Below are 26,423 nucleotides of genomic sequence, written 5' to 3' on the forward strand. Positions count from 1 at the left end.
AAACGGAAAAGTCTTTGCCACGGTTCTCAGAAGTAGTTCATAGAAGAAAGATTCATATGTCGGGTCACAAGCTGACTAGGCCTGCAAGTTGCCAAAGTTCCAAGCACTTTCGCAGTGAGAGGCAAGTTCTCTCGGTCGGGTTTTCACAGTACCGTATTTTGAAGAAAAAGTTGTAGCTGAAGACTTCTGTTCCAGGCAGTTCCTGTAGATCTCGGTGTTCCTGAACCTCTGTTGTGGGGACAAGAGGGAGGACGTCGGGGGACTTCTGCACTACGACTGGTCAAAAATCTGGCAAAAGCAAATCTTCGATTCTGGTAGCTGTAGTCAAGCACACAAACTGGCGTCCTTCTCCCTGGCTATTCGGTTTCCTGCAGCACTCTGAGGAAAATGCAACCAGCTCCGAGAATGGTATCCAGGTGGCTTACGAGTTGATTGGTCCCACCAACTCAAATGGAGAAGTCATCCTTGAAGTGCTTCTCTGTCGAGATGAACTTGGTGATTCGGACCTGCAGCAAGGCTTCACCGGGTAAACCAACGGTCCAGTAGTTGCAGCAGCCGTCCTCTTCCAGCTCGTCTTCGGTTCTTTCGTTCCAGTGGTCGACTCTGCCTTCCAAGTGCCAAGAGACTCGCCTTTTAAACAGTTTTCTCCCATACATTCTAGCCTAGCTGCCACTCATCCAGCAGGGTGGCTGTCCTTGCCGGACAGCCAGCCGGCCAATCACGCCAGAGTGAATTTGGGTCTCATAGAAGACTAAGCACAGTGAGTTTCAGGCACCTCCCTCACTTCCTACCCACCCCAGACAATCGGGCGCCAGAGGCGGTCTTCAGTCCTGAAGCCCGCCAAAGGCGTAGGAACAAAGGGACCAAACCCAGTCTGGCGCGCAGAGAAACTCTAGAAGAACCTTTTAAAAAAGAAATGGCAGAAAAAGAAGACCGGGACCTATTAAAACAAAGGGGGCTCAGGCGCCATCTTGAAAAACATGGCTGCCGAGATTTTTATCTACCGTTGTTCGCGGTCAGGAAAAATCATAGTAGTCTGTTGTAAAATCACAGCTACCAACCATTTGGCTAAGAAAGGGTAGCATGAGACTGCATAACAACAAACAGGGTATGTTGTTGGGGTAAAAAACCAAGGGAGGGCACGGACAAGCCGTTGGATTCCTTTTAACCGTTAAATATGGATCAAGCGTGGTAGCACAAAAACAACGGTTTTGTAGGAAATAATGTTTTAATGCTTGAAAAATCTGAGGCAAAAAGCTGGAGGTGTGTAACCTCTAACTCGTAAGTGCAAGGCGTTACAGGAGGGTAGCAAATCCAAAGGGGTTAGTGCTTCACTGTCCAGGACTGGGGATTAGATTCTGGAGCTGTGAGGTGGTAGTCCGATCTGGATCGGGTTAGCTGTTCATATTCTGTATAGTTTCTTTAATGGTTCCCGTGGGTAACAAAGAATCAGAGATATTTGCCGCTTGGAAATGCACAGATTAAAAAGAATTCTTTGGCCAAGGGGCCAAGTGTTGAGGGGAGGCTCTTCTAAAATTTCACACTCATACCATCTGGGAGTGTGCTGGAGCAGTTGTTTACGCAATATCTTATTCCTTTCGATTGAGATATTTGTTATAGGTCATGAGAGCCCTCATGACCTGTAGGGTCGACCGGTTTCAATGGCTAATGATGTTGGAGCCATCTTCTTCAGGACCGTTGTTCAAAACAAGGTGTAAATCCAGAGGTTTCAGAGTGTCTGAAACAAGGACAAGTGCTGTAATGTAGGGATACAGGAAGGGTGGGGGGAGAGAAACAATTGTAGAGCATGAAGACTCATGGGTATAGTAATTGTATCCTTGACAAGCAGTAATTGCTAGACACCTTACCCAAATAGTAAGAGGAACCGTGCGACTCAAACCCAAATAAATTCGAGGTGCAAGGTAGCAGGAGGATTGAGGTGCCTGATCACCGGTGTCAAAAACAGTGACTCATCAAAGCGGGCAGGGGGTGTGAACAGGGAAGGGGGAGGTGATAATCCGGTGGCTGGACGTGCTGGGAAGGAAAGAGGAATGACTACATGTGGTCAAGGGTACCTCTGTGCAGGCTGGATGTGCTGCAGGAGGACTGTCGCTGTCTGATCGGTGGCTCTGGAAGGCAGAGAGAGGGTTCTGTCAAAAAATGGGGCTTTGCAAAGGTGCTGGAAGCAACAGGCTGTTCTATGGTACAGAGGTGGCAAGGACAGTACCTGGTTAGCGTCTCCGTGGAGGCGTCTGCTCGTTTCAATGGTGCAGCTCGGAATGAGCGCGGTGTCGGAGCAAGGCCAACCGCCTCTAAAAACAAAGGAGAAGCGCGCACTCATCTCGCGTCAAAATGACGCCAGCGGGCGTCGTGGCCACGTCTTGTGTGGAGCGGTGAAGGTCCACACAGGGAAGACGTGCTCGATCGCCCATGAATAGTGCCGAAAAACACGTGTAAACAGCTGCTGGATGCTGTACGGGGCTCCAGCTGGAAAGAGTGCCCGGGGGCTGGGTGCACAGTGAAGCACTAACCCCTTTGGATTTGCTACCCTCCTGTAACGCCTTGCACTTACGAGTTAGAGGTTACACACCTCCAGCTTTTTGCCTCAGATTTTTCAAGCATTAAAACATTATTTCCTACAAAACCGTTGTTTTTGTGCTACCATAGCATGAGACTGCTACATGAGTTTCTAGACATAGGGGATACTAGACAACCCCTCCAGCACTCTATTGTAAGATAGTGTGTACTGGGTCTAGGAATTTGAAGTGCCTTTACTAGTCAATTTCTCTTTACTTTCTCTGGGAAACAGTAGTTTATCCCAGGGAAGGTGTTTAAACCTTGGGAGAGCCTAAAAAGGTTTCTCTGTGTCACTGCACTGAGGGTTCTGTGTGAGACATGAAAAGATGATGCATATGGAGTTGTCTAAAACCTTACAATCAAAAAACACAAAAGTAAAAACACACATAAAAATACGAGAGTGGGGGGAGTTGGGGGGGGGGGGGGAGGCTCACATTCTCCAGGTAAAAATATCAAGTCCTCAAACTCCAGCAAAGTTGCTGGGGGTCTCTAAGGTGAAGGGAATTAGCACATTTATGAGAATTCTCCCTAACAGCCGCACCGCCAGGAGTCCCACAGGAACTCCAGCGTGGAAAACAAGACAGAACATACATGATAAGTATATGGAGGCCCTGCCCCTCCAATGCATTTCCAGCATCACACCAATACAGTTACATTTCACTTACTGCACTAACCAGAATTTAAAGAACTTTCTAACTATAACTGTGTACAGCATTTTAGACAGACATGTTCTACTGTATTTTAGCCACTCCACTCGCCTCTTGGCTTGTACCTAGGCTGCATACTCTGCTTTACCCAAGGTGAGCTGTAGGACATTGGAAGGAATTAAAGGTTTAAATAGATCAAGTGATGACTTTTGGACTTTAACACATGCCTCAGGACATCCCTACTGACGAGAACAAGTAGTAGAATTATAGAATGTGGTGAGAATCAATGGAAGAAGAAAAGCAACAGAAATAGATGCACACAAAAAGAAATCAAATGAACCCCAAGCTGTAATGGGGGAGAAGAGACAAGCAATTTGCCTGCAGTCTCTAATGCCACAAAGGGCACACTAGGAATTAAGTCTGTAAGGCCAATAGCGTACTGTTTCAAGGAACATCCACACTAGGGTCAAGCCCACAGCTCCCACTTTATCCAACTTCTCTGCATGAGCGCTGACAATCCCCCAATCCGTATACAGCAATTTCCTCACCAAGAGCAGAAGGATAGATGCCTTGTGGTTATTGGTTTGTTCAGTAAATGCAGAATGACCCTCAAAAGCTGCAGTTCTTACTTTGCTAAATAGTACCACTCCCATTTGTAGATAAGTGATGGTGTGTTAGGTAAGATAAGAGACATGGCAAATCACCCTGACCTGGGTCAACCCCAGAACTTTTTGCTTTACTAGTGGGATTTTCTCTTTAATATCTCTGAGTGGGAACCTTTTTCCATACTCACAAAATATTTTACTCTTTTTATGGGTGCCAATTTTATTTGACTATCCATAGTGTCTTTTTAAAGTTATCCTGATTAACAGTTTACTGGCAATAGGTGCCTGTTGTTGCTGGGTTGCTCTAGGTGATGCCCTTTTAACTTTCTTTTGCTAACCTTATGTGGAGTGCTGGGGAGATAAAATGTATCCGCTTTCACTCTAAAACTGTAATAATTCTCTTACAGGGACAAGCTCACCTTCAATGGCTGATGGCAGTGATACCTTGTATTGATTTGGTGCACCTTTACCGCAGGCTGTGTTCACAGCTGCAGTACAGGCACCTAAGGGTGCTCATTTTACCAAAATGGCCCGGTCGTCTTTTTTTGCCATTTTAGTGTTGGTCCTTTCTTGTTCCTTCCCCCGACATCCAGGGCGGGGAAATTCCTTTGTGCGATTGTGTGTGATTTTTATCTTCAGCGGGAGTCCACTGGACTCCCTGCCCAGGCCCCAGTCTGCCTGTGTATTTGGCTGCAGACCCTGAAGGCCGCCTGCTGTAAAATCTTCAATGCTGAGGTACTGTGTTGGCTTGTGTATGTACTTACCTTAAGTCTTAGAATTTCTGTGTAGCTGTCCAGTGCACCCAGTCGCACTGCTAGAATCCTGCCTGGGTGTCTTCTGTGAATCCCCTGGACACTCTTGTAACTCAGAAGTAAAGTACTCACCTATTTGCCCTTCCTAAAGAACTCCGACTTTTGCTACTTAAGAACCTATCCAGACACTGGCTGATGGACACTAGATCCTAGCGACTCCCCTTCTGCCCCTGAACACTCATGCTCCAAGAACAAGGGAAAGACCTTTAATGGATTGGGTCTTTTGCCTAGAAAAGAAAATAAGTGTTTAAAAGTGACTTACTTGTAAAAGAGTTGGTTGGTAACTAACTCCAAGAGTGAACAGTTAAACAAGTTCTTCCTTACCTTGGATGTGTGATGCATTATTCTTAAAAGTATGGTTAATATCTTTCTCTCCTTAGAAACTGTTTTGCCGTTATAATAGAAACTAGTTATGAAGGTATATTACTCATCTGTAATTAGGTTGTGCCTCTTCCCAAAAGTAATGTGTTGGTTTCACTACATTAATTCCTGCAGGGTGACTGCATGAGTGTCCTCCAACTGTTGGAATCACCAGATTAGTCCTGTTAGAATAATTGTATGAATGTGCCCCAACTGGGCCTTGCTTCCTCTGACTTGCTGTTAGCCTGTCCAGAATAAGTCTATTAGGTTGTTGCCGACCTAGAATAACTGAGTCATTCAGTAAAGTGTAACATTAGGGTTTACTTTGCTTGTGCTATCTAAACCCAGAGTCTGGTTCTAACTGTCCCTTATAAATTCTACATCAGTCACTTGTATACTTGAGAAAGATCTAACCTTGACTCCTTGTGAGACTAAAAAAAGTATATGGGTTTTACTTACCTTGAGTTAGCTGTGTGACATCCAAAAATAAGTTACTGCTCATCTCAATCCGTGTGTCACTGATCTCAAAAAGCACCTATAACTGAATATTGCATCCTTAGGTTTTACTCACCTCGTATTACTGTGTGTTATCACAAAAGTAGTTATAGGTTTTTACTGTACCGGGAAGAAGTGTTCCACTATGTACTGAGAGTCACTGTACAACTGGTAGGGTCTACATCCCTTACATTACCGACTGAATGTAAATGTGAAAGTAACCATTAGTTTTTACTCCCCAAGAATAGGTGTGACCTATACTGAATGTGTATGAAAAGGTTTTGACTTCCTTAGAACTACTGTTCGGTGTTCCAAATAAGGTTTATACTTTGGTCTGTGTACCTTCAAGTATATTGTTGTATTTTTAGAATTGTGATTTCATATAATTGAACCTGCGGCTTCCCCACCTGCGAGAGATCAACCTGGGCCCCAGCTTAGCATACACGCAGACTCAGATCCACAACCGCCGCAAAACACCTTGCAGGGCTATGATGTCCACCCCAAGAGCGTGGACCTGGATGACTCACCACCCGCCGTCTCCTCAGCCAGGTGAGGGCCCTGGACCGGCTGCAGGTCCCAGTGCAGAGGTGGATGTGTGGCTGGTCCACAGGGAGCCGGAGAGCTCTGTGTCCAGCTCTCAACCCAATCCAGTCATCTTAATAGACAGTGCCGTGGGGCTGCACGAAGTCAGTAGCCTAGAATTGGTGGTGAGGGACAACAACTCGGAGCAAGTCTATGGGGAGGAATCTGAAGATCAAAAAGCGGTCGCACCTCCCAGCAATGGGGACCTGACAAAAGCGGTAAGTGTGTATGTTTTCTCCTGAGCCTTCTCCCTCCCCTCCTGCCTACTGCACCGGTCCTCTCTTGCATATACAGAGCAAATAGATTGGGCTGAGATGAAGGGGTAAAAGCACCGAATTGTATGTGCATTTCTGGGCAGACCTTCAAAGGCAGTCAGGAGCGGAGATTGTTTGGGTTGTCGAAGATGGTTTCTATTTCTGTGGTGGGTTTGCATCACCCTTCGGTCAGTCTGATGGGGGAAGTTCTTGCTCACACTGGGTAACTGATATCCATCCAGTGTCACATGTTTCGGCTTGTCGGATTCTTGATAGTTCTGCTGGAGTTCAGCATGTTTTCTTGGCTGCTGTTCATCAAGTGCCCTGGCTTGAAACTATCATCTGTGCTTGTGTGTACATGTTGAGGGCGTTAGTGTAGGGATGGGGATTTGTCGAGCCTATCGCTGAGGTCCCATGAAAGCTTTTTTGGGTTTGGGTTCACCGTAGGTGTTCCAGAGCAAGGACTTTGCCTGAGCAAAGCAGGTCATATTTGATTTGCAAACATTGTTCCTTGCCCACCCCGTGAGACTGTTTAACTAGTTTTCATTGAATTGCAAAAAGTAATCTAGCTTTACTGAGCCGGTTCTGTCAATAAGCTCTTAACACAGAGTATTTCACCCATAACCTTCGCTAGCCACTTCAAGGTCCTACACTCATACAATTCATCAAAACTGATTGTAAACCCTGTACGTGCAAAAGAAACTTAAGACTGCAACCCAATATATCTGTGCACTCTTCCCCATGAAACCCAAACTGTGTTGTAAATTGCGGTGACTTCTGGTTCCTTTTTCTACCTTAGGGGAGCCCGATTAGCTTGAAACTAAAAGCTACAATGTATTGGCCCTTACAAAAATGTATACAATGACATTAACTTTGGGTATTTGAGACTGTTAATATAGAAAAACCAGGACAGCTCTAGTACACGTGTTTAAATATAAAGGATTCTATGTCATGTGTGTATGTTTTGCCCCTCCTTTAGAAGTTGGAATATGCTGTGTACTCACTCCTCCGGTAGTAGCACCTGCCTATGGGTGATGCCATACACCTAGGAGGTGGTTTTAGCTCCTGCTCATACTTAATTTCAAACCCTGTAATGCATCATTAACTACAACCTAAATTATAGCCCAGAGCCCTGCCACATAGTTCACGTAAACCCATAATTCTATGTCAAGACCGGAGGCTCCCATTATGCTTCTCTTTCTTTTATTTAAGAAAAGCTCAGAAGCAAAAATATTTTCTTTAGTGCATAGAAAATATGTAACTGAAAAACAAACAGGTAATAATGTCAAATGTCTTTAACAGTCCTGAAACACATAAAACTCCATTTCCCAGGAAGCCTGAGGAAAGTCCAACGTCTCTTTGCTGCTCACAGCAAGAGATAAGTGACTCATATTCTAAGATTATGTTGTTTCCATTATATGTATTGAATTTACTTTGATTTTACTCAATATTTAGTATATATTTTATGAATACACGCGCTGCGTTCATCGCGCGTTATATAAAGGGTTAATTCCTTTCCAGTCCGACGCGCTCGCATCAGTCGAGCGTGACTGGAATTATCTCCGACGCCAGCTGCTTCCCGCTGGCGTCGGAGAGTACTGCGCGAGGTGTTTATACCTCATTAGGCTTTTATAAGCCGTGTTTTTCCTTGTTTTACGAGGGCCCGTCTTCACAGACCCTCGCAAACGTATTCCGCTTTACTTCCCGAGGCGGCTTGCGTTGCCGGGCCTCGGGAAGCAGAAGTTAAGTCTCCGTGTGACCGCGATTCCACTCGCAGTCACCAGAGGGAGCACCTGCTGCTGCAGGTCCATTCCTCAGCTTTCTGGCGCCCGTGATCGCTTTTCCGTTGCATTTCACAATGAATTTAGCGATCGCTAGTGCCAGAAGCTGCAGCTTCATTTAGAACGTAGTTTTGTCACTTTGAAGTGAAAGAAAATAAAGGGAGACAGCGGACAGCTGATTCATGACCTTCTGGATCTGGGCCGATACAAGACTCCCCATTCCATACTGTGGGCATCGAGAGAAGGTGGTCTGCCACACATAAAAAAATAAAAAAAACAAGAATATATGAAAATATATTCTGATAATTATATTTAAAGAAAAAAAAAAGTAGGGTAAATAGAAAGGTGGTAACAACATGGCAGCTCAGTACTTCCCTCAGGAGGGCCAGGACTGGTCTGGATACGAGGAAGAAACTTTTGATATTGATGAAGTGGCTATGGCTTCCAGCCTGGAAAAAGTGCTGGGTTCCACGGTGGAGACCAGCATCAAGAAAGCTGTGTCAGAAATGCTCCTGCCTATACAGCAACGCCTAGATAACATGGAGGAGCATTTACAGGAAAAATCCCTACCAAGAAAAAAGACACAAAAGAAAGCACCTTTCAGATGGGGGGGGGGGGGATGTACACCGGCTTGCCTGAGTAGACTCTACGACCCCCGCGAGCCAGCCAGTACCAGCCACTGCTGCCCTATCAGACGCCTTCTCCAGGCTGAAAAAGGCCTTTTTGAATAGGAAGGAACTCCCTTCCGGTGACGAACCCTCTTACCACGAGGAAGAAACCAGGGACATCTGCTTAGTCAGATGCCTTAAGACTTACAAAGAGGTTACGGCGCCTCTCAGGACTGCGCCAGAGGGGCAACTTTTGATAGCCTTACGCAAACCTCACAAAGCAGTTTCCGCCCCAACTCTAGCACGCTGGGTGCGGTGGACCTTGACCCAAGCAGGAATAGATACCTTGCACTTCGGAGCCCACTCCGTGAGAGGAGCCATGGCTTCCAAGGCCTTCCAAGTCAGGATCCGACTAGACGACATCATGAAAATGGTAGACTGGGCAAGTGAATCTGTGTTTAAGCAATTCTACCTGAAACCGGTAGAACAGCCGGCATCCGTTGTGGTAAGTAAGCTTTAAACTAGCATAATGGGGGCCTCCGGTCTTGACATAGAATAAAGATTTTCCATAATGTCTTACTAGAAAGTCTTAATTCTATTAAAGACGCGGAGGCGAGCATTATCCCACCCGGCGAGAAATTTTAACACATCATTCTGAATGGTTATACATATATTGCAAAATGATTGCTTGATTTTGAATATAGTATTTTTCATTAAAGTAACAACGTATTTCTCTCCCATCCCTATATGGGAACTAGGGTTGTAATATGCATGAACTGATTGCGATTTTTTCTCTCTTGACAGTAATACTCGGCATACTTTCGCTTCTATGAGATGGCTTCAGTTCCACACTTTCTACTGGACAGTTTCGCAGCTTCGAAAGAGGAAGTGTCATCATATCCTGGACTGTTTATGGAGGGATATGCTTACTCATTGGAGGATTTAGTCACATGTTGGTGTCATCACGTTGGACTTTCCTCAGGCTTCCTGGGAAATGGAGTTTGTGTTTCAGGACTGTTAAAGACATTTGACATTATTAACGGTTTGTTTTTCAGTTACATATTTTCTACCCACTAAAGAAAATATTTTTGCTGCTGAGCCTTTCTTAAATAAATAAAGAGAAGCATAATGCTCGCCTCCGTGTCTTTAATAGAATTAAGACTTTCTAATAAGACATTATGGAAAATCTTTATTACTTGTGTGTTTAGAATGGGGCGAAACTGGTACTCTATACAGTGCTCCAGATAAGACATGGAAGTGAGTATTTTACTCTCTATTTTTTAAAGTTTGGAGTAAGCTGATTTTTTCGAGGAGTAAAAATGTAAGTCCACTTCCCAATGAGAGTATTTTATAAGCGAGTAAAAATATTTAACTGAAAAACAGAAATGTTTTTGTAGTAGTTATTTCTTTGCATCTAGTTATTCATGCACATTAAAAAATAAATGTTTACTTCTTCCAATCGGGCAGTTCAAATATTTATTTTTTCCTCTGGTATTACGTGCACTACTGGTCCAAAAATATCCATGGAGCGGTGAGGGTGAAAGCAGGGGTACAAGATTATTTTTGTTGGGAGTATTTGCCCATTTTTAGGGAGTAAAAGTGTCCGTTACACCCCTCATGTATAGGGCTGACTCTATAGCATTAGTTCTTGCTGACATCTCATTGACACTCTAGGCCAGACGTCTGCAAGCTTTGGCCCTCTAGGTGTTTTGGTCTACAACTTCTATGGGCCTCATTCAGCATAGTCCATGATGCTGTTTCATGGCACTTGTAGTTCTGATCATCTGTCGATTCCTAAGTTGCAGACACTAGGCGATGTAATTGAGGGGCACAGGATGCACCCATTGCGAGTACTGCTAGAATTCAAGCTATATACACTGGAACAGGTGGCACCTGTGAACTCATTTACTGCCAGCCTGGAGTGCTGAGGAAACGCTGTAGGCCGTGGAGCGAGCCAGGGGATTTCCAGGTTGGTTAGACAGCGACACAGATGGGGGATTTCGTGGAAAAGGGCACATTGTGCTTGGGCTTTCGTCTATGGCTGCACCATTGTGGCTTGCAGCTCGCGCACGTTTCCGGATGTTCCCAGGCTACTGATTGAACTTGTCATTACATAATGACAGGGATACAAAATCGGTGCCATATTCTGGGAAACATTCTCGGTTTACAGGATAATGATGAGAGGCAGCAGTGCCTTGAAAGGAATCGTTTGCCCTATTCAGGCACGGTAGTCCCCCTCCCCCACCTTAGCCCAGAAATTTGTGTCAGCACTTGCCTCGTCTACTTTCACTTTGCCAGACATTTACTTTGCCCTGCATTTACTTCTTCAGGCTTTTACTTCGTCTACATCTTCACAGAGTTCAGAACATTAGCCTGTGCTGTATCTAGACAGCACTGTGAATGTTAGCGAGTGCCACACTTAGAGGGAATTATGAAGATTGCCAAGCACTAAACTTAAAGGGAATTGAGAATGTTGGCATGTCTCGAACTTGGATAGAATTTTGAACATTGGCCGTGCGGTATCTGGATGGTATTGTGAGGGTTGGCGAGTGCCACACTCAGACTGAATTGTGTAGGTCAGCAAGTGCTACACTTAGACAGAACTGTGAATGCTTGCATGTTAAATGTCACATAACCCACTAACCAATATGAACTCGTAACACTCTGCATACTTCAAAAACTCACACAACCATCTCTCGCACAACCAGCTGCATGCACTTCACCACACTGCAACAACACATAAACTGCACCAGCAGCACACGCGGACAGACACCGATCCAATACTCGCAACAAAGCTCAGCACCCGGTGTCTACCGAGCTGAAGCTGCCAAAAGTACACCACTATCCTATGCCCTCTTCACCTTACTAACCCATCCCACTTTCTCATTTCCAGATCCTCCAGAGCGCCTGGGGACCAATTCCGTTGGTGACGGTGTACTATATGAGTACCGTTAACATAACATAATGTGTTAGTACTTATTTCCCCTAGATTTATCTGGGCCTACCTGTATTTAAATAAATCATTTATTTTTACATATAGTGTTTGTGTTTCTTTGGACCATTTGTATTACAATTTCATTTGTACTGATTCTACAGCCATCTCTCCCTTCTAAAATAAGCCTGGCTGCTCGGTCTACTCTACCCTGAACACAGGTGGTACAGCCTTTAACTAAGAGTGGAGTCTTGTACGGCCTCAGTTGAATGGTTTTACTAAGCCCTTAGTTGGACTTCCGAAAAACTGTCCTAATAGGGGGTAATCACAAAAGAGCCTCCCCCAACCAGGCGTCTGCTCTCCCTTCTCAAATTCATACTCATTACTGACCTTTGACCTGCCAGACTGAAGTAAGGTTCTTCTCGTACGTGTCATCAAATTTGGGGCTTGCACTTGGCTCAAAGTCACTTGTGTAGACCCTTCCAGTGGCGATGGAAAAGCAGCAGCTGCACATGCAAGTGTGATAGCGTAGGCGGCCCTCATCAAGGTAAGGGTGAGCCAGGGCATCCTTAGCAGAGATTCTCTTCAGCTGCAATTTTGAAAGAAGATCAAAGAGTCAGAAAAAGTGGAGAATAGGAGAGTGCAGGCAATGCCCATTCCACCCCGAACCCACAACATTATTCATTTGTAACTCACAGATATGCACCAAAAGTCAATGGAGCCAGAAAACTAGTGTCAAGAATAGGTATGGCATGGGGGACCAAACACTGGGAAAGGATCAAAGATTGCACTGAATTTTTTTCAGCAGATAACCCAGGGAACAGTAAATCCCAGATTTAAAAAAGCAGGCATGATCCTCTCCGCTTTGCAGAGGACTTCAGCAAGACACTCCAGTATCTGAATGAAACCTAGATCAACATACATGCAGTTTCTTGTCCAAGTACTCAAATGATGGCATTGAAGTAAGGGAACATTGCGATTTCCTTACTAGAGCTTCTTCAAACACTGCAATTTTTTCAGGGCCAAAAGGGAGCAAGCAGTGATGCAAGGTCGATACGTCCAGGTTGTTACTCTATTGACTTTGGAGAAAGAAATCTCTCAAAAGTACATTAAGGGTTCCTGGAAGAAGACCCCAACATGCCTTTCAAGATGGGGAGCATTGACCCCCTACTCCCATAGAGCGCAGGTAGGCCAACAACCACTAATGTATTGGCTAAGGGTTTGGTTTGAATTTTCTGTGGATATTAGATTACATATATTAATAGCTGCCTTTACTAAAGGGGTGTGCAGGGGTTGGATGTTTGGGTAAATCTGCTCCTAGTTAAAACTGTGGAGAACAGAATTTTGGTTCACTCCAGAAGACAAAGGCAGATATCCATGAATTGAGGGATAGGTTTTCGGCCCAGTTTGTAAAAAAAAAATAAAAAACAGCACGTAGAAATGATTAAAAATAATACCCTGTTCAGTTTTTAATAAGTTACTCACCATAGTGACTGGACTACTGTGCTACTATGTCAATGTCCCCTTCACCAAATGCTTGTAGGATTACATCCCAGAAGCATGCGAGAAAGGGGGCAAGACCTAGGATTGTGCTGTGCACAACTTGTTAGAAGAAAACTAATCCACATTGGAATAAGTCTAAAGCCCCATACTAGATATTCCACCACTCCGAAACTATACAACGGGGTTGGGCAAGGCCACTTTACAAGAAAAGAAGCCTGTGCGAGCTCATGAGGCCATTATGGCTGTGGCCATCCTAAGCTTTATTGCACTGCCTGTTTCAGAGGATGAGCAGGTCTTGGATCACCCTGCTAAGGGAAAGGGGTAATATCAGTGAAATAAGCATCAAGGTTACGTCATTGTATTTGCCAGCCACAAATGCCCAAATATACTAATTCATTCATACATTTTTTAATTTCGTTTCCTCATTCGAACAAACAAAATTACTATTTCCACAAAATGACTATTTCCAGGAACCTAGCAGGTGACAGAAGATGCAAGAGTGAATATGCAAAACGCTTACTTACCAGTAAATGGCAGACTCTGCTTAGCAGGGGACTAAATAAGACACAAACTGCAAATGTGAATGTTGCTACCTGATCCTGACCCTCGGGGGGGGGGGGGGGGGGGAAGAGCTGTATGAGGGAGGGAGGATCACATGGGTGGAGGACAACTGCCAGGAAGATGTCATGACTTCATTGGATGAAACATTGTCTACCCCCTCCCCCCCTTTCCCAGGAGGAAGACCCTCTCATACCAGAGTTCTTAAATGGCCTATTGTCATTCTGGTCCAGCCTTCACCTTTGACACAAACACCCACAACTCACACAACACCTATTGTTTCCAATATGCCTTTATGTGAAATCTCGGAGATAAAAAAACATTGAGAGTTAAAAGTCCAATGACATCCATGGACAAAACTCGCATAACTTCCCAGGTACTGAGACGAGGAGTAGGATGATGAGTGAGTTTGCGCAAATTGACAGGAGCTCGAAGTACAGCATGCAGGCTAGTTGTTTTTCCAAGTCTTCAGTGGGCTGGTCTTTTAAAGAAGTGTTGGGAGAATTCTAAGAAATGTGCTAATTCCCTTTACCTTAGAGACCCCCAGCAACTTTGCTGGATTTTGAGGACTTGATTTTTTTTAACCTGGAGAGTGAGAGACCCTTTTTCCCCACACTCGTATTTTAATGTGATTTTGTACACCATTTCTTTTGGGTTGTATAGTCTGAAACACAGCACCTTCATTGCAGTGACACAGGTAAGTCTTCAGATATCCCAAAGTTTTAAATACCTTCTCTGGGATAAACTACTGTTTCCCAGAGCAGTAAAGTGACTTCACTTGCATTTGTAACTTTCTAGACCCAGCACACTCCATCTTACAATAGGGTGCTGGAGGGGTTACTTAGTATCCCCTTTGTCTAGCTTCTCAAGTAACATTTTTAGGTTACCCTTTCCTCACTGAATGGCTGGTGGCAGTGGTTTACTTTTTACTACCATTATGGAATTTTACAGCGGGCAAAATGGCCCTGGTCTTTTTTTGGAATTTCTTTGTGGAAAGGTCCTTCTTGAGATTTACTCTGTGCGCCAAACCTGGTTTGGTCCCTTTGTTCATTTTGCCTTTGGTGGGATTCACGAGTGAAGCCCGCCACTGGCTCCAGGAAGTTTGGCGGGGGCAGGAAGCAAGGGCGGTGCCCGAAACTCCCTGTGCTTAGTCTCCTAGGAGACAGAAATGCACTCTTAGGCGATTGGCCGGCTGGCTGTCCGGCAAGGACATCTTGCTGGGTGACTGACAGCTAGGTGCACAGAGGGTGCCGTGTGACACAAATGAAAAAGATGCCTATGGAGTTGGTTAGACTCCATAACCAAAGGAAACACAAAGGTAAAACATATCAAAATTCATGAGAGAGTGGGGAAAAAGGGTCACACACTCCAGGTAAAAAAATCAAGTCCTCAAAATCCAGCAAAGTTGCTGGGGGTCTCTAAGGTAGAGGGAATTAGCACATTTTTGAGAATTCTCCTTAACAGAAGGCAGGATCGACCACTGGACGAAGGAACCAAAGATGAAATTGAAGAGGACACCTGTTGCAACTCCTGGACCATTGGTTTGCCCGGTGAAGCCCTGCTGCTGTGCTGAAACTCCAAATTCGTATCGACAAAAGCCCCTGCAAGGACGACTTCTCCCTTTAAGTTGGTGGGACCAATCAACTCCAAAGTAAGCCACCTGGACATTCTCTCAAAGCTGGTCGAGTTTCCACTGCAGTCGCTGCTGGAATCGGATAGCCAGAGAGGAACACCGGTTTGTGTGCGTCGCTTTTAAGCTGGCCAAGAGCTCCAGGAAGATCCTCCGGACTCCCAGGAAGCAGGACTGACCTAGCCTGAGCCCCCTCAACAGAGTGCAGTACCCCAGATGCAAGGAAAGCCCACCTCGACAGCCAGGAAGCGTGGTGTTGCTGTTTGCAGTAGACGTGAGGAGCTGAAACACTGAAGTGCCACTTGTTTGAAGATTTCCAGTTGCGAGCGATGACCGTCCCCATTGCAGTGCAGGAGCCCCCAGAAGCCCCCAGAAGCCCTCCCTCTTGTACCCATGACTGAGACCCAGGAACAGCGAGATCTGCAGAGCTGCACAGGAACAGAAGTCACCTGCTGCACTTTTTCTTCAACCTAAAAGATACTGTAAAGTCTAAGAGAACTTACCTCTTGTGTGTAGCCACTTTTCCTCGTTGGAGACTTGCTTGGTTGCATATGTAGATTTGCTATGAGCTTCTTTACCTCACAAGCCTAATCAGCTTGTGGCCCTACTTTGATTTCTTCTATTCTACCAAGACTTTTAAAAACATTGTAAAATACTTCTACTTACCTGCAAGAAGTGCTTGAGCTCACCTTGTCTTTTGCTAATTTAAACATTGGCTGGCCTGGCTTCCTGAATGTCTCTCCTCTGATTAAGTGTTTTTGCCTTCCTTAAAGGAAAGGGTTAACTGACTTTGTAATGGGGGTTATTTAAAGTGCTTACCTGCTGACGAATCCTTGTGTGAATACTTGTTTTATTCTGATCCCTCTTTTCTTTGGCACTCTAAGAAAGTCTCAATGCAAACAGTGATATATTAATTTCCACAGCACCCTAGCCATTGATGTCACCACAGGGTGTAGGTACTGTGTGAGCCATCCCAATTGGGTAGTTTATTGATTTAGAAAACTAAGTGTGTATTATTTTTGAAGTATATTTGTGTGTGGTTTTATATTTCTCCCTTCTGAAGAAGGCTTATTATAACTGACAGGTAAATAAATTAATAATTGTTTACTCAAGAAACCTTGTGTGTAAGAGTTCATTCGAATACTTGTCACAGACTCTCTAACTCCCCTACAGCTCACATTGACCCCTCTTGAGATAAACTTGGCTACTCAACCACACTACCAACCTATGGAGTACAGACTTATACCAAAGGTTGGGTTCCTATTGCCAGGAGGTCAGGGTTGTTGTAGTGCACCCAAAGAGTACTGTATACAATCTTGCCTAACAAGATGCAAATGCACTATTGGATTGGTCGCACTCACCTGTGTCTCTGCAGGAGCAATGGACGAGCCTCCCTTGACCCAGAGTCTTCACTTCCCCTGTTTCACCCGGAGGAATACCCGTCAAATACAAGGTGTACACTCAGACCCGAATTCATCCGATTCCCCTGGGCCCTTCCCTTCTCTTTACTATGTGCTGCGATGTCCCCCTATGTAACGCTCACCTGATTCCCGTAGAGGCGCCGGTCTTGACTGGGCGTATACCGTATCTTCAAAGGTGATGTGTAACACACGGCTGGCTCTTTGGGCTGGACCTCTGTGCACTGTATGTCTGGCTCGAAGGGTAAGATGTCTTAGGTAAGTGAACGCCGTGCTCTCCATCTGCCTCGAGGCAGGGTGCTGTAACCAGTTTCTTCACTGGATAAGGGGAGCAGGCCTCTTGACTTCAGAGGACTGCTGTCCGTCGTTTACTGCACGAACGGTAAGTTTCGAGTAATTCTAATGTCTTTAACGTCTTTAGTAATGATGTCTCTTGTTTTGCAGGGTTCCGGCGATGGCGGATGGCGGGCTGAAGTGAGTTGAAGATGGAGCCCGTGTGATGAATAGAAGCGCCTGGAAGCACGTAAGTAAGCGCTTGTTGCCTGCTTCACGATGCGCTCTAACTGTCTTTTTATTTTGCAGGTACAAGTTCGGGGCGGCTGCAGGGTGCCGGAATACCCACTGGGTTAGATGTGGAAAGGAGTAATGGTACGTGAGTATTAAAGTTCCCCAATGTCTTTAAACGCACCTTGTTTTGTCTTTCAGATGCGGGATGCAGCGCCGAAGGCCTCCGGAGCGTGCGAAGAGTTGGTAAGCTTTTGTTTTTCAGATGCCGGAATGCAGTGTGAAGACCTCCGGAGCGCACGAAGAGTAGGTAAGCCTTTGTCTTTCAGATGCCGGAATGCAGCGCGAGGCGTTGGTGACAGCCGATGGACCAGGTAAGTGAAGAGCTGTCACTGAAGACCGTAATGCTAACCTGTTCTTTCTTGTCTTTATAGGTGTTGCTGAAGACTGGATTCAGAATGGTAAGCCTTTTTCCTTAGGCCCAGGATCAGATGCAGAAGACACGATGAGCGTTCTGCTGCTGAGGATGCAGAATAACGCAAAGCAAGATTCATCCATCGGGTGTGGTTTAAATAGCCTCCTGTAGTGCTTAGGTGTCTCCTTCCACAGCCACGCCTAGGTAAGAAAAGAGTTCCTGCTTTCCAGAAGAGTTCCAGTGCTCTGAATCTAGGGAGTGGCTCCTGCCCCACCCAACAGGAAAAGTAGTTCCAAACAGAAGAGGATCAGAGACTCAACTGGCAGGCAAGTAAGCAGCATGGTCTGCTGCAGGTAAGTCCACCCAAGCATTATGAGCCCGGCGCTTCCAGCGCTGGGACTGGGCATATTTATGAGCCTGGTGCCACTGGCGCCAGGACAGGACTGGGTCCAAAAGGTCCCAATTGGGACTGGTTGGCACTCAGAACCTGGGTTATGGATCTGCTTCCAAGGGAGTTGGGAAAACCCTGACCTTTTGGAAGCAGAGACCATGACACCCTATGGGCTTACCTTGATCTTTAGTAGGGCGTGCACTCCATCCTGCATTTGCAGGGGCGCGATTCACTCATGTGATTGGTGCCAAAGTCTGTAGGCTGAGTTCAGATGCCAAACGCTGCTTTATGCCTTCACAGCGAGGCTGAGAGTTCAAGGCACCAGTTTCTTCACTAGATAGAAAGTCCTTCCCACAAGTGAACCATTGCGCAGAGAATGTTGAGTGTCCAAAATTGTCAATATTGTCTTGGTTTGCCGGTATTTTTGTGGGGGAGTAGCGCTGCGTGTAGAAGCTAGCTGCTGGTAGTTTTGCACAGCGCCTTCAATTCAAGCGTGCCTGGTAATGTCTCTCCCTTTCCCTTGCAGGAGAAATTATGTGGTATTAGCACCTCGAGTCCGGGTTCAGCGCTACTGGAGACTTGGTGGTTAGGTAAGTTTGCACAGAGGCTTTTGGTAAGTATGCACCGCGGAGAGAGAGCGCGCAGTGAAATAAGTGTCTGCGTTATTGGAGCTAGCGCAATGAATAATGTCTCTTCTTTCTTACAGGGGTTTGTGCGCTCGTGCAACTAACCTGGATTCCAGCGTCGCGGAAAGATTCGGTGAGTATGCGCAGCGTTACTGATGTGCGCGTGTTAACGCTGTTCTTCTTTGTTCTTACAGGTGCCGGTGTAGAAGTCCGCTCTTGACTGGAGATCGCTGCGGCGTGGAGTAAGAACCACGTAAGCTGAAGCTGAATGACCCAGAGCGGGTAAGCAGAAGTAGGATGATCAGAGCAGGTAAGCAGATGCTGGCTGATCCAGAGCACAGCAAGTGAGTTGCTGATACAGCTCACAGTAAGCAACACGAAGCATTGGAAGAATCTTGGGTGTGGCTTATATAGCCAGCCACACCCAAACACTAGAGAGCTCATGAGTTATCATGCACTTCCTGTTTGGCAACAGGAAGTGGCAACCAGGAAGTTACTACAAACACTGGGAAGGAATCAAAGGAGGGATTTGTTATGGGTTCTTAGTGCGCCTATGCCAGGCCTGCCAAGCCTCCACCCAGCTTGCCACAACTACCTGCCTGATACCCATGACATGGATCGAGCAGCGCAGTAGAAATTGACCCTCATACAGAGGCTCACGAACAGGTGTGGTGGAACGGAGACGGCCGCCTGGACAGGAGGAGAAACACTGAGTAAGCAGAAGGGCTGTGGAGACGCTGGGAACCGCGCAGGAGCTCCTGGATGTCAGGTTGCACAAAGACAGTGTTCTCCAGTCCGTACTGAAAAGGAAAGCCGGCGTGTGACCGGGGAGCCACTCCGGACACTAGAAGACTGTCCACACACTCCAAAGTGGAAAGCGGGTCAAAGTACCACACTGCAGAGGCACAAGCAGAGTCGGAGATGCTGGAAGGATCCAGTGAGTCTGATCAAAGCTGCTGGGGAACCCGGATGTTCCGACAAGAGAGCCAACAAATGTTTGAATGGTACAAAATTGCTGATGCAGAAAAAACCTGAAGTATGTTTGAATTTAGAAAAGGCAAAGTATAAAGGCAAACCCCATTCTAGTACAGATGAATGAGATGCCAGTGTGGAGGAAAGGTTTGAGCAAATGTTACCATAGACCGATATACCAAGGACTTCACAGTATATGCTACTGTGGTAAAGCCAAAGAACTGTGAAACACTTAAGGACTCCTAGCAAGGGCGAACACCAGGAGATCTGAATACCCATAAAAGAAGTCCTGGCAGGCGAGTACACCTGGCAGCTGAAATTGTATAAAGACTCTTGGCATGGGAGTATATCAAGTTATCTGCACAGTTACAAGAAATTGTACAGAAAGATTGTTACAGAACATATTGGTTAAACAACAACTTTGTGAGTCCAGTGACGACACAAAGTAACTGTGCTAAAGAGATATTTCTGCCATCCAATAAAAGAATCCAGGGAGAGGGGGAATCACTCTCTGGATGCAAGGGTCTTTACCTTGGAGAGCATGAGTTATTCTTCTACTTTTGGTTCTGAACACCTTTGCCAACATCAAGTCAAGGACATTTGCTTGCACCCTTTTGTTGTTTTGTTATAGTGAGAGGGTCAAAATAGGACTTTTTGAGTACAAGGTTGGCTTTTCAGTTACTGACATCCTGACACAGACCGATCCTTATTTTTAAGTTTCTAGGTAGGGATGTTACTCTTTAGAATAGGGTCAGATGTATTTTCCTAACCCCTTTTTAATAAATTAAATTTCTTATCTTGGGGAATTACAATTGTGTGTCTGGCTTTCATTTCTAACCCTGCACACGTGCCCGCTAGAGAACCAATGCAGTATATTAACTATGCTTGAAAGGTAGCCGATCCATCAGTGCATTTAAATGTAAGCCTGTATGTTTGCCAGCAGGTGTTTCAATGGAATTTCTACTGAAGAAATTCCATCGAAAAAACGAATCAAATGTTTGTCTATTTGGTGGTTCCTCCCCCATCACGCACCCCCCTCCCCCACCCCCATTTCCCCTTCCCTATATTTTAAACCCTATTGTTAGGGCAGTTTTAGAAGTCCTAAAGGCTTAGCAAAACCATTCAACTGAGACAGCACAAGACTCCACTCTCGAGACTATAAGGCGCAGTATAAGGCTGTACCAGCTGAGTATATAGTATCGTAGATGGAGCAGCCAGGCATATTTTAGGAGTAAGAGAGGGGTGTAGAAAGGTACAAAAAACATGCAGTATACCAAGGGTTCAATTGAAACACTAGTATTATAATACAGTTCTATTTTAGTTTTATTTTAATTTTAAAGACAGGTAGGTCAAGATACATCTTGGGGGTAAGTACTTGTCATACAGTGAAACACATTCTAAAAATACCACACAATGCTTTAAGGTAAACAAACCAAAGGATACACCTTGTTCAGAAAATTAAGTATTTCTAAGCAAGTCAGACCTTATCAAACACATTTAGTATATGACTCACCTATTCATGGGGGGTAAAACCATAAGCTACTTTCTGATTACTTTTCAGTAATACAAGGGTAGTAGACCCTAGCAGTTGTGCAGTGACACTCAGTTAAGGAATCACTTAGTAAACTAACCTTCAAGTATTGTAACTGTTTATTTGTACAGCACTTATACACAAGTGAGGTGCTTCAAAGTGCTTCAAGGCGGGAAGGGAGTCATTCTTAGGCCTTGAAGTTTGAGTGTTAGGGCAAATTCTCATTTCTGTGCTAATTCTCTTCTACGTTAGAGACCCCCAGCTCTTTTGCTGGACTTTAGGACTTATTAGCCTGGAGGGAGAGAAACATTTTTCTCACTCATGTATTTTCCTCTGATTTGAACCCCGTGTTTCTTTTGGTTTTGGAGACTGACAAACTCCCCAAGCATCATCTTTTTGCACTGTGACACACAGCACCTTCGGTGCAGTGTCACAGAAGTCATTTGGATTTCTGTTAAGGTTTCAATACCTTCTCTTGGATAAACTACAGTTTCCAAGAGTAGTAAAGTGAAATTGACGTTACTTAGCTTTTTTTCTCTTTGTAGACCCAACACACACCATCTTATGTGGAGTGCTGTGGGGTTACTTAGTATCCCCTTTGTCTACCTTCTCATGCAACATTTTTCAATGTTACCCTTTCTACAATTAATGGCTGGTGGCAGTGGTTTACTTTTTCCTACCAGTGTGTTTTTACCGTGGGCTGCAATTGCAGCTGCAGTAAAGCACCCCTGGGTGCCCATTTTGTCAAAATGGCCCAGTCTTTTTGCCATTTCTTGTTGGAAAGGTCCTTCTTGAGATTTACTCTGTGCGTCATCCAGGTTTGGTCCCTTTGTTAGTTTTGGCTGTGGCGGGATTCACTGGTGAAGCCCGCTTCTGGCTCCAGCGTGTCTGGCAGGGCAGGAAGCGAGGGAGGTGCCAGCAACGCCCTGTGCTTAATCCCCCTGGTTACATGGAGGATAGCCACCATGCTGTGTGAGTGACAGCTAGGCTGTGAATGAATGGGAGAAACTTGCATAAAAAGGCAAGGTCGACCACTGGACGAAGAAACTGGAAGAGAAGCTTGCTAGACCCTGCTGGTCCGTTGGCCGGTCCGGTGAATCCCTGCTGCAGAGCTGAAGCTCAATTTCCGCATCTACTCGAGAAGCCTGGGACAGATGACATCTTCCCTTGGGTTGGTGGGACCAACTGACCCTAAGACGAACTTGATTGAACCTCTCCCTGCTGGCTGTACTTCTTCGCTACGGCTGGAACCGAGTGTGAGGGGATGGGAACACTGGAAATTAGTGTATCTCCTTTAAGCCAGACCCCGAGCGCCAGGAAGATCCAAGGACTCCCTCGAATCAGGACTACCCAAGCCTGAGCCACAGCAACAGAGTGCTGGACCCCAGAAGCAAGGGGAGCCCTGCAAGGTGTCCAACAACCGCAGTCGTGCTATTTGCAAGTAGCTGAACTGCAAAGTGCCGCTGATCTGGAGTATGCCCATTGCTGCCGCCGACCTTCAAACTGTAGTGCAGAAGTCCCCAGACGTTCTCCCTTTTGTCCCCACGACTGAGGTCCAAGAACAGGATCTGCAGGACTCCAACAGGAACAGAAGCAAGCTGGACCCCTTTCTTCAGACTCAAGGTACTCTGCAACTAGGGGTACTTACCTCTTGTTGTGTGTAACTGGCTTGCTCTCACTGGAGACCCGCATTTGCTGGCCTTTGCAGAGTTGCTTGCAGCTTTGCTTTTCACAAGCCTCCCAGCTTGTAGTCCAACAATGATTCTTTTACAACAAAACTTTAACATTGTGCAAGAACTTTGTGGTATCTTCAAGAAGTGCCTAGACTTTGCTCAATTGACACCGGCTGAACTGGCTCCCTGAAGACTCGTCTTACCCTCTGACCTGAGGCAAGTGCAAGGACTGGCAGGGGAGCCTGGGCCCTGTGAGGCTCTGGAAGTGAGCCAGGGGACCAGTCAGCCAAAACTGAGCAGGGGGACGAGGGGGAGTTCCGGCTCAAGGCGGAGAGAGGCAGGGAGGCTGTTCCAGAGAGAGTCACCTGCACAGGATAAATATCTACCCTAATCTGCTTGGAAAAACAGCTCACATGCAGAGGGGTTGGAGGACGAGCGGAGGGCTCTAGATGGAGAGTATTTAGGAAGAGACTGTTGGCCCCAGAAAGTATACTTTTCTGAATAGTGCAACACACATTCAAGAAACAGTAGAAACCTATAAACCCATTCAGGATAACACACAGTTATACTAGATGAGTAAGACCTTTTGGTGTAATATACAATTGCCGTTCAGCTCAATGGAACACAGACTAAGGTAAGCAGGAACTCTTTACACTAATTTAGGATTGCACCAGGCAGACCATGGTCAGCTACACCTACAGAACAAGTTTTAAGAATAGCACACAGCTAGTCAAGGAAGGTAGAACCTAATGTTGTAGTAGACTATTACAGTTACTTTTCAGGTTAGTGGGAGTAAGGTAAGCAATAACTTCCTACCTTTTTTTAGGATGGCCCAAAGCAGCACAAGTTGAGAAAAACCAATATACTTTTTAAAGGAGCCATCAGCAACTTAAAGGTAGGTATACACACAAGACTGTTCTAGCATCTGTATAAAACAGACGAGGGAAAGCAAAACCCAATGTTACCATTTAAGAATGATCCAATGCTATTCAAGTTTGGTAAAACCCAAGGCAGACTTCGGTTAAACAGGCTATACAGCAAGTCAGGGGAAGCAAGACAGTTGGTGAATTTACACACTAATATTCTGAAAGAAATGGTCAAGTGAAGCCAACAGCATTACTTTTCGAAGAGGAAAAACCAGGCGAGTAAAAATCTTACACATACTTTTCAGAATGGCACAACACACATTCAAGGTAAGTAAGAGATGTTGTAACTGTCACTCTGTTACAGTTACCAACTAACTCCTTCACAAGTAAGTACACTTTTAAACACTGGTTATATTCTTCAAGGCATAATCCTTTTCTCATCCAGTCCTTCCCTATTCTATTGCATGGGTTCTCCTAGTGGTCAAGCTGCCAGCTGTAGGCAGGGTGAAAGCAAGCGTCCCCAAACAGCACGATCCTCCCCGCAATGAGAGACAATGAAGGACTCTCCCAAAATGGGAATAAGGCCAAGACAGAGTGCGGGTGAGCGTAAATGGGAGTTTATCAATCAGAATTGGGCATGCAAAGAACTCTGCAACCTCCGAGAGCGCTCTGTCTGACAATAGCAAAGACAGGCGTATATATTTACAAAAAACGTCATCAAAACCTACATACTATAGGGGGCACAAGTTCATTGGGATTGGGTGGCGACGACTAACTATAGGTGCTGCTGCGGCGTGGTTGGTCTTGGCTGGAGGACGTCACTGGTCACCCTCGTGGGTTGGGCTGGGCCTGGGCAGGTCGGCTTGAGTTCATCCGGGCGGTGTTGGTGTGCCGAGGCGGCCTGTGGCAGAGATGAATGCCTTTTCTGACTTACTTGCCCTCGGCCATGCACACCGCAGTCATTCAGTCATTTACAGTGCTATTCTCTTTAGTAAATCTTCCAATAGGTTATTTTTATAGGTTAATGCAACACAGGAGGAATGCACCTTGTGAGGGGTCTGGAGGTAATATATCGAGGCCTGGTTACTCGTGATCTGTTGACCGGGACCATAGGTCGAAGGGCTAAGCTTCGGGGACTGGGGCGGGTGGTACAGGTCTTTCTGTCTTGTTAGAAGTGGTTATGGATGTTTCGCTGTGTGTTGTCAAAGTGTTGGGTGTCCTGATTGCACAGGGCCATAAGTCTGAGACAGTCCGGTGGGTTGTGGGGTTTACGAGGGGGCGCTTGAGTTTAGACAAAGGTTTACTGCTGTGCTGTAAATAATGCAGGTGGCTGGCCGCGGCCTTGGGTGCTGCAGTGGGGCTACAAGTCTTTGAAGCGGCTCCAGTCGGGTCGGGGGAGGCGTGATAACGCAGAGCGGGGCTCTGTTCTCATGTCTTGGCAGCCTTCTCAGGGAGGGAGGGGGATACATCGAGACCTTGTACGCTTTCACAAGGGTATCTCCCTCGTGTGTTGCCGAATATAGGTAAAGACATCGCAAACATTTGAATACTTTCTATAATACTTATTTAAAATCACTTCAAAACATGCATTTAACCTTTGCTGGATGCGTCTCGATTATACCCAGTCCGAGCACCATATTTGTACATTATATTCTAGCAGCTACAGTGTTTTAGTTACATGCATATACACTCGCAGTAAATGAGGTAGTGGTTAGATCAGTGGAGTACATAGAAAACGACCCGCCACTGTACGTGACGGTGGTGGCAAATGAGGGGCTCAGACATTCACACATGATAAGTGCACTCTCCCGCATTCTTTACATGAGTTCATAGTATAGTTGCATCCGCTTTCTCGTGTACTCTAGCAGCATTAGCTTTAGTTATGGCGCGAAACCATGTGAGGTAGGCTGCCCAGTGATACACGCAACAAACAGATCCCTGGAGCGTTCCTTTATCATTAGCATCCACCTGCAATGGTGTGGGCTCGCCATTGCTTATATCATGGGAGCATGCTCTCTCATTTTAATACATTCTACAGGCGTTTGTATTTTGTGGAAGAAAGCATACTTTGCAAGAGGTCTTGACAATAATATATACATATATATATAGAGACTGTCTGCCATCAGATGACCATTTTACCGTTCTTCTCATTGTTCAGGCCTGCTGGCCGGGTCATGCTGATAGTGATGGTACACTGCGGGAGGTGAACTGTTACAATGTTAGCGTATTGCGCTAGCTCATGTCCGTCTTGTTCGTGGGAACGTGCTCGCAGCGGATCTGCCAGGGTGCTGCGGCAACAGGGATGTTCTCCAAGGGTGGGGGCCGCGCTACAGTGCGCTGAGCTCACACCATCTTTACCGGGCAAAGAATGGTTTCTGGGCCTAGCTAAATTTGTGTTGTAATCAATACATGTGGGCATTCGATACGTGTGGGCAATGTCTCCAGTGGGTGAGCCCTCCACCACCTGGGCCCGGGTGGCATGAGGGAACGCCAAATGGGCCATAGCCCTCACCTGGGGAAGAAACGCAGGCGAGAGGGGTCTCCTGGACCAGTCCTCCCCTACAAGGGTGAGATAGGGTTTGGTTGCAGGAAAAGTCAGTTTCTCCAGGAAGACTGTGCAAAACATGTAAGTAGTTCACTTTAGAGTTATTTAGGGTCCCGGGCATTCTAAGAAGACACTCTA

The 26,423-nt window shown here is 45.8% G+C and overlaps 1 protein-coding gene across 2 annotated transcripts in view; it reads right to left on the minus strand.

The window, feature by feature from the left end:
• Positions 1-26,423, minus strand: part of LOC138580989 (serine/threonine-protein kinase NLK2-like) — a 370,858-nt gene that overhangs the window by 167,389 nt on the left and 177,046 nt on the right. For both annotated transcript variants that reach the window (XM_069651967.1, XM_069651968.1), the window contains exon 9: positions 12,044-12,242. In XM_069651967.1, coding sequence (XP_069508068.1) covers positions 12,044-12,242 — 199 coding nt within the window. The remainder of the gene's footprint in view (positions 1-12,043; positions 12,243-26,423) is intronic.

This window comes from Ambystoma mexicanum, chromosome 3p (assembly GCF_040938575.1).
Source record: "Ambystoma mexicanum isolate Mex_15411 chromosome 3p, UKY_AmexF1_1, whole genome shotgun sequence".
Taxonomy (NCBI): domain Eukaryota; kingdom Metazoa; phylum Chordata; class Amphibia; order Caudata; family Ambystomatidae; genus Ambystoma; species Ambystoma mexicanum.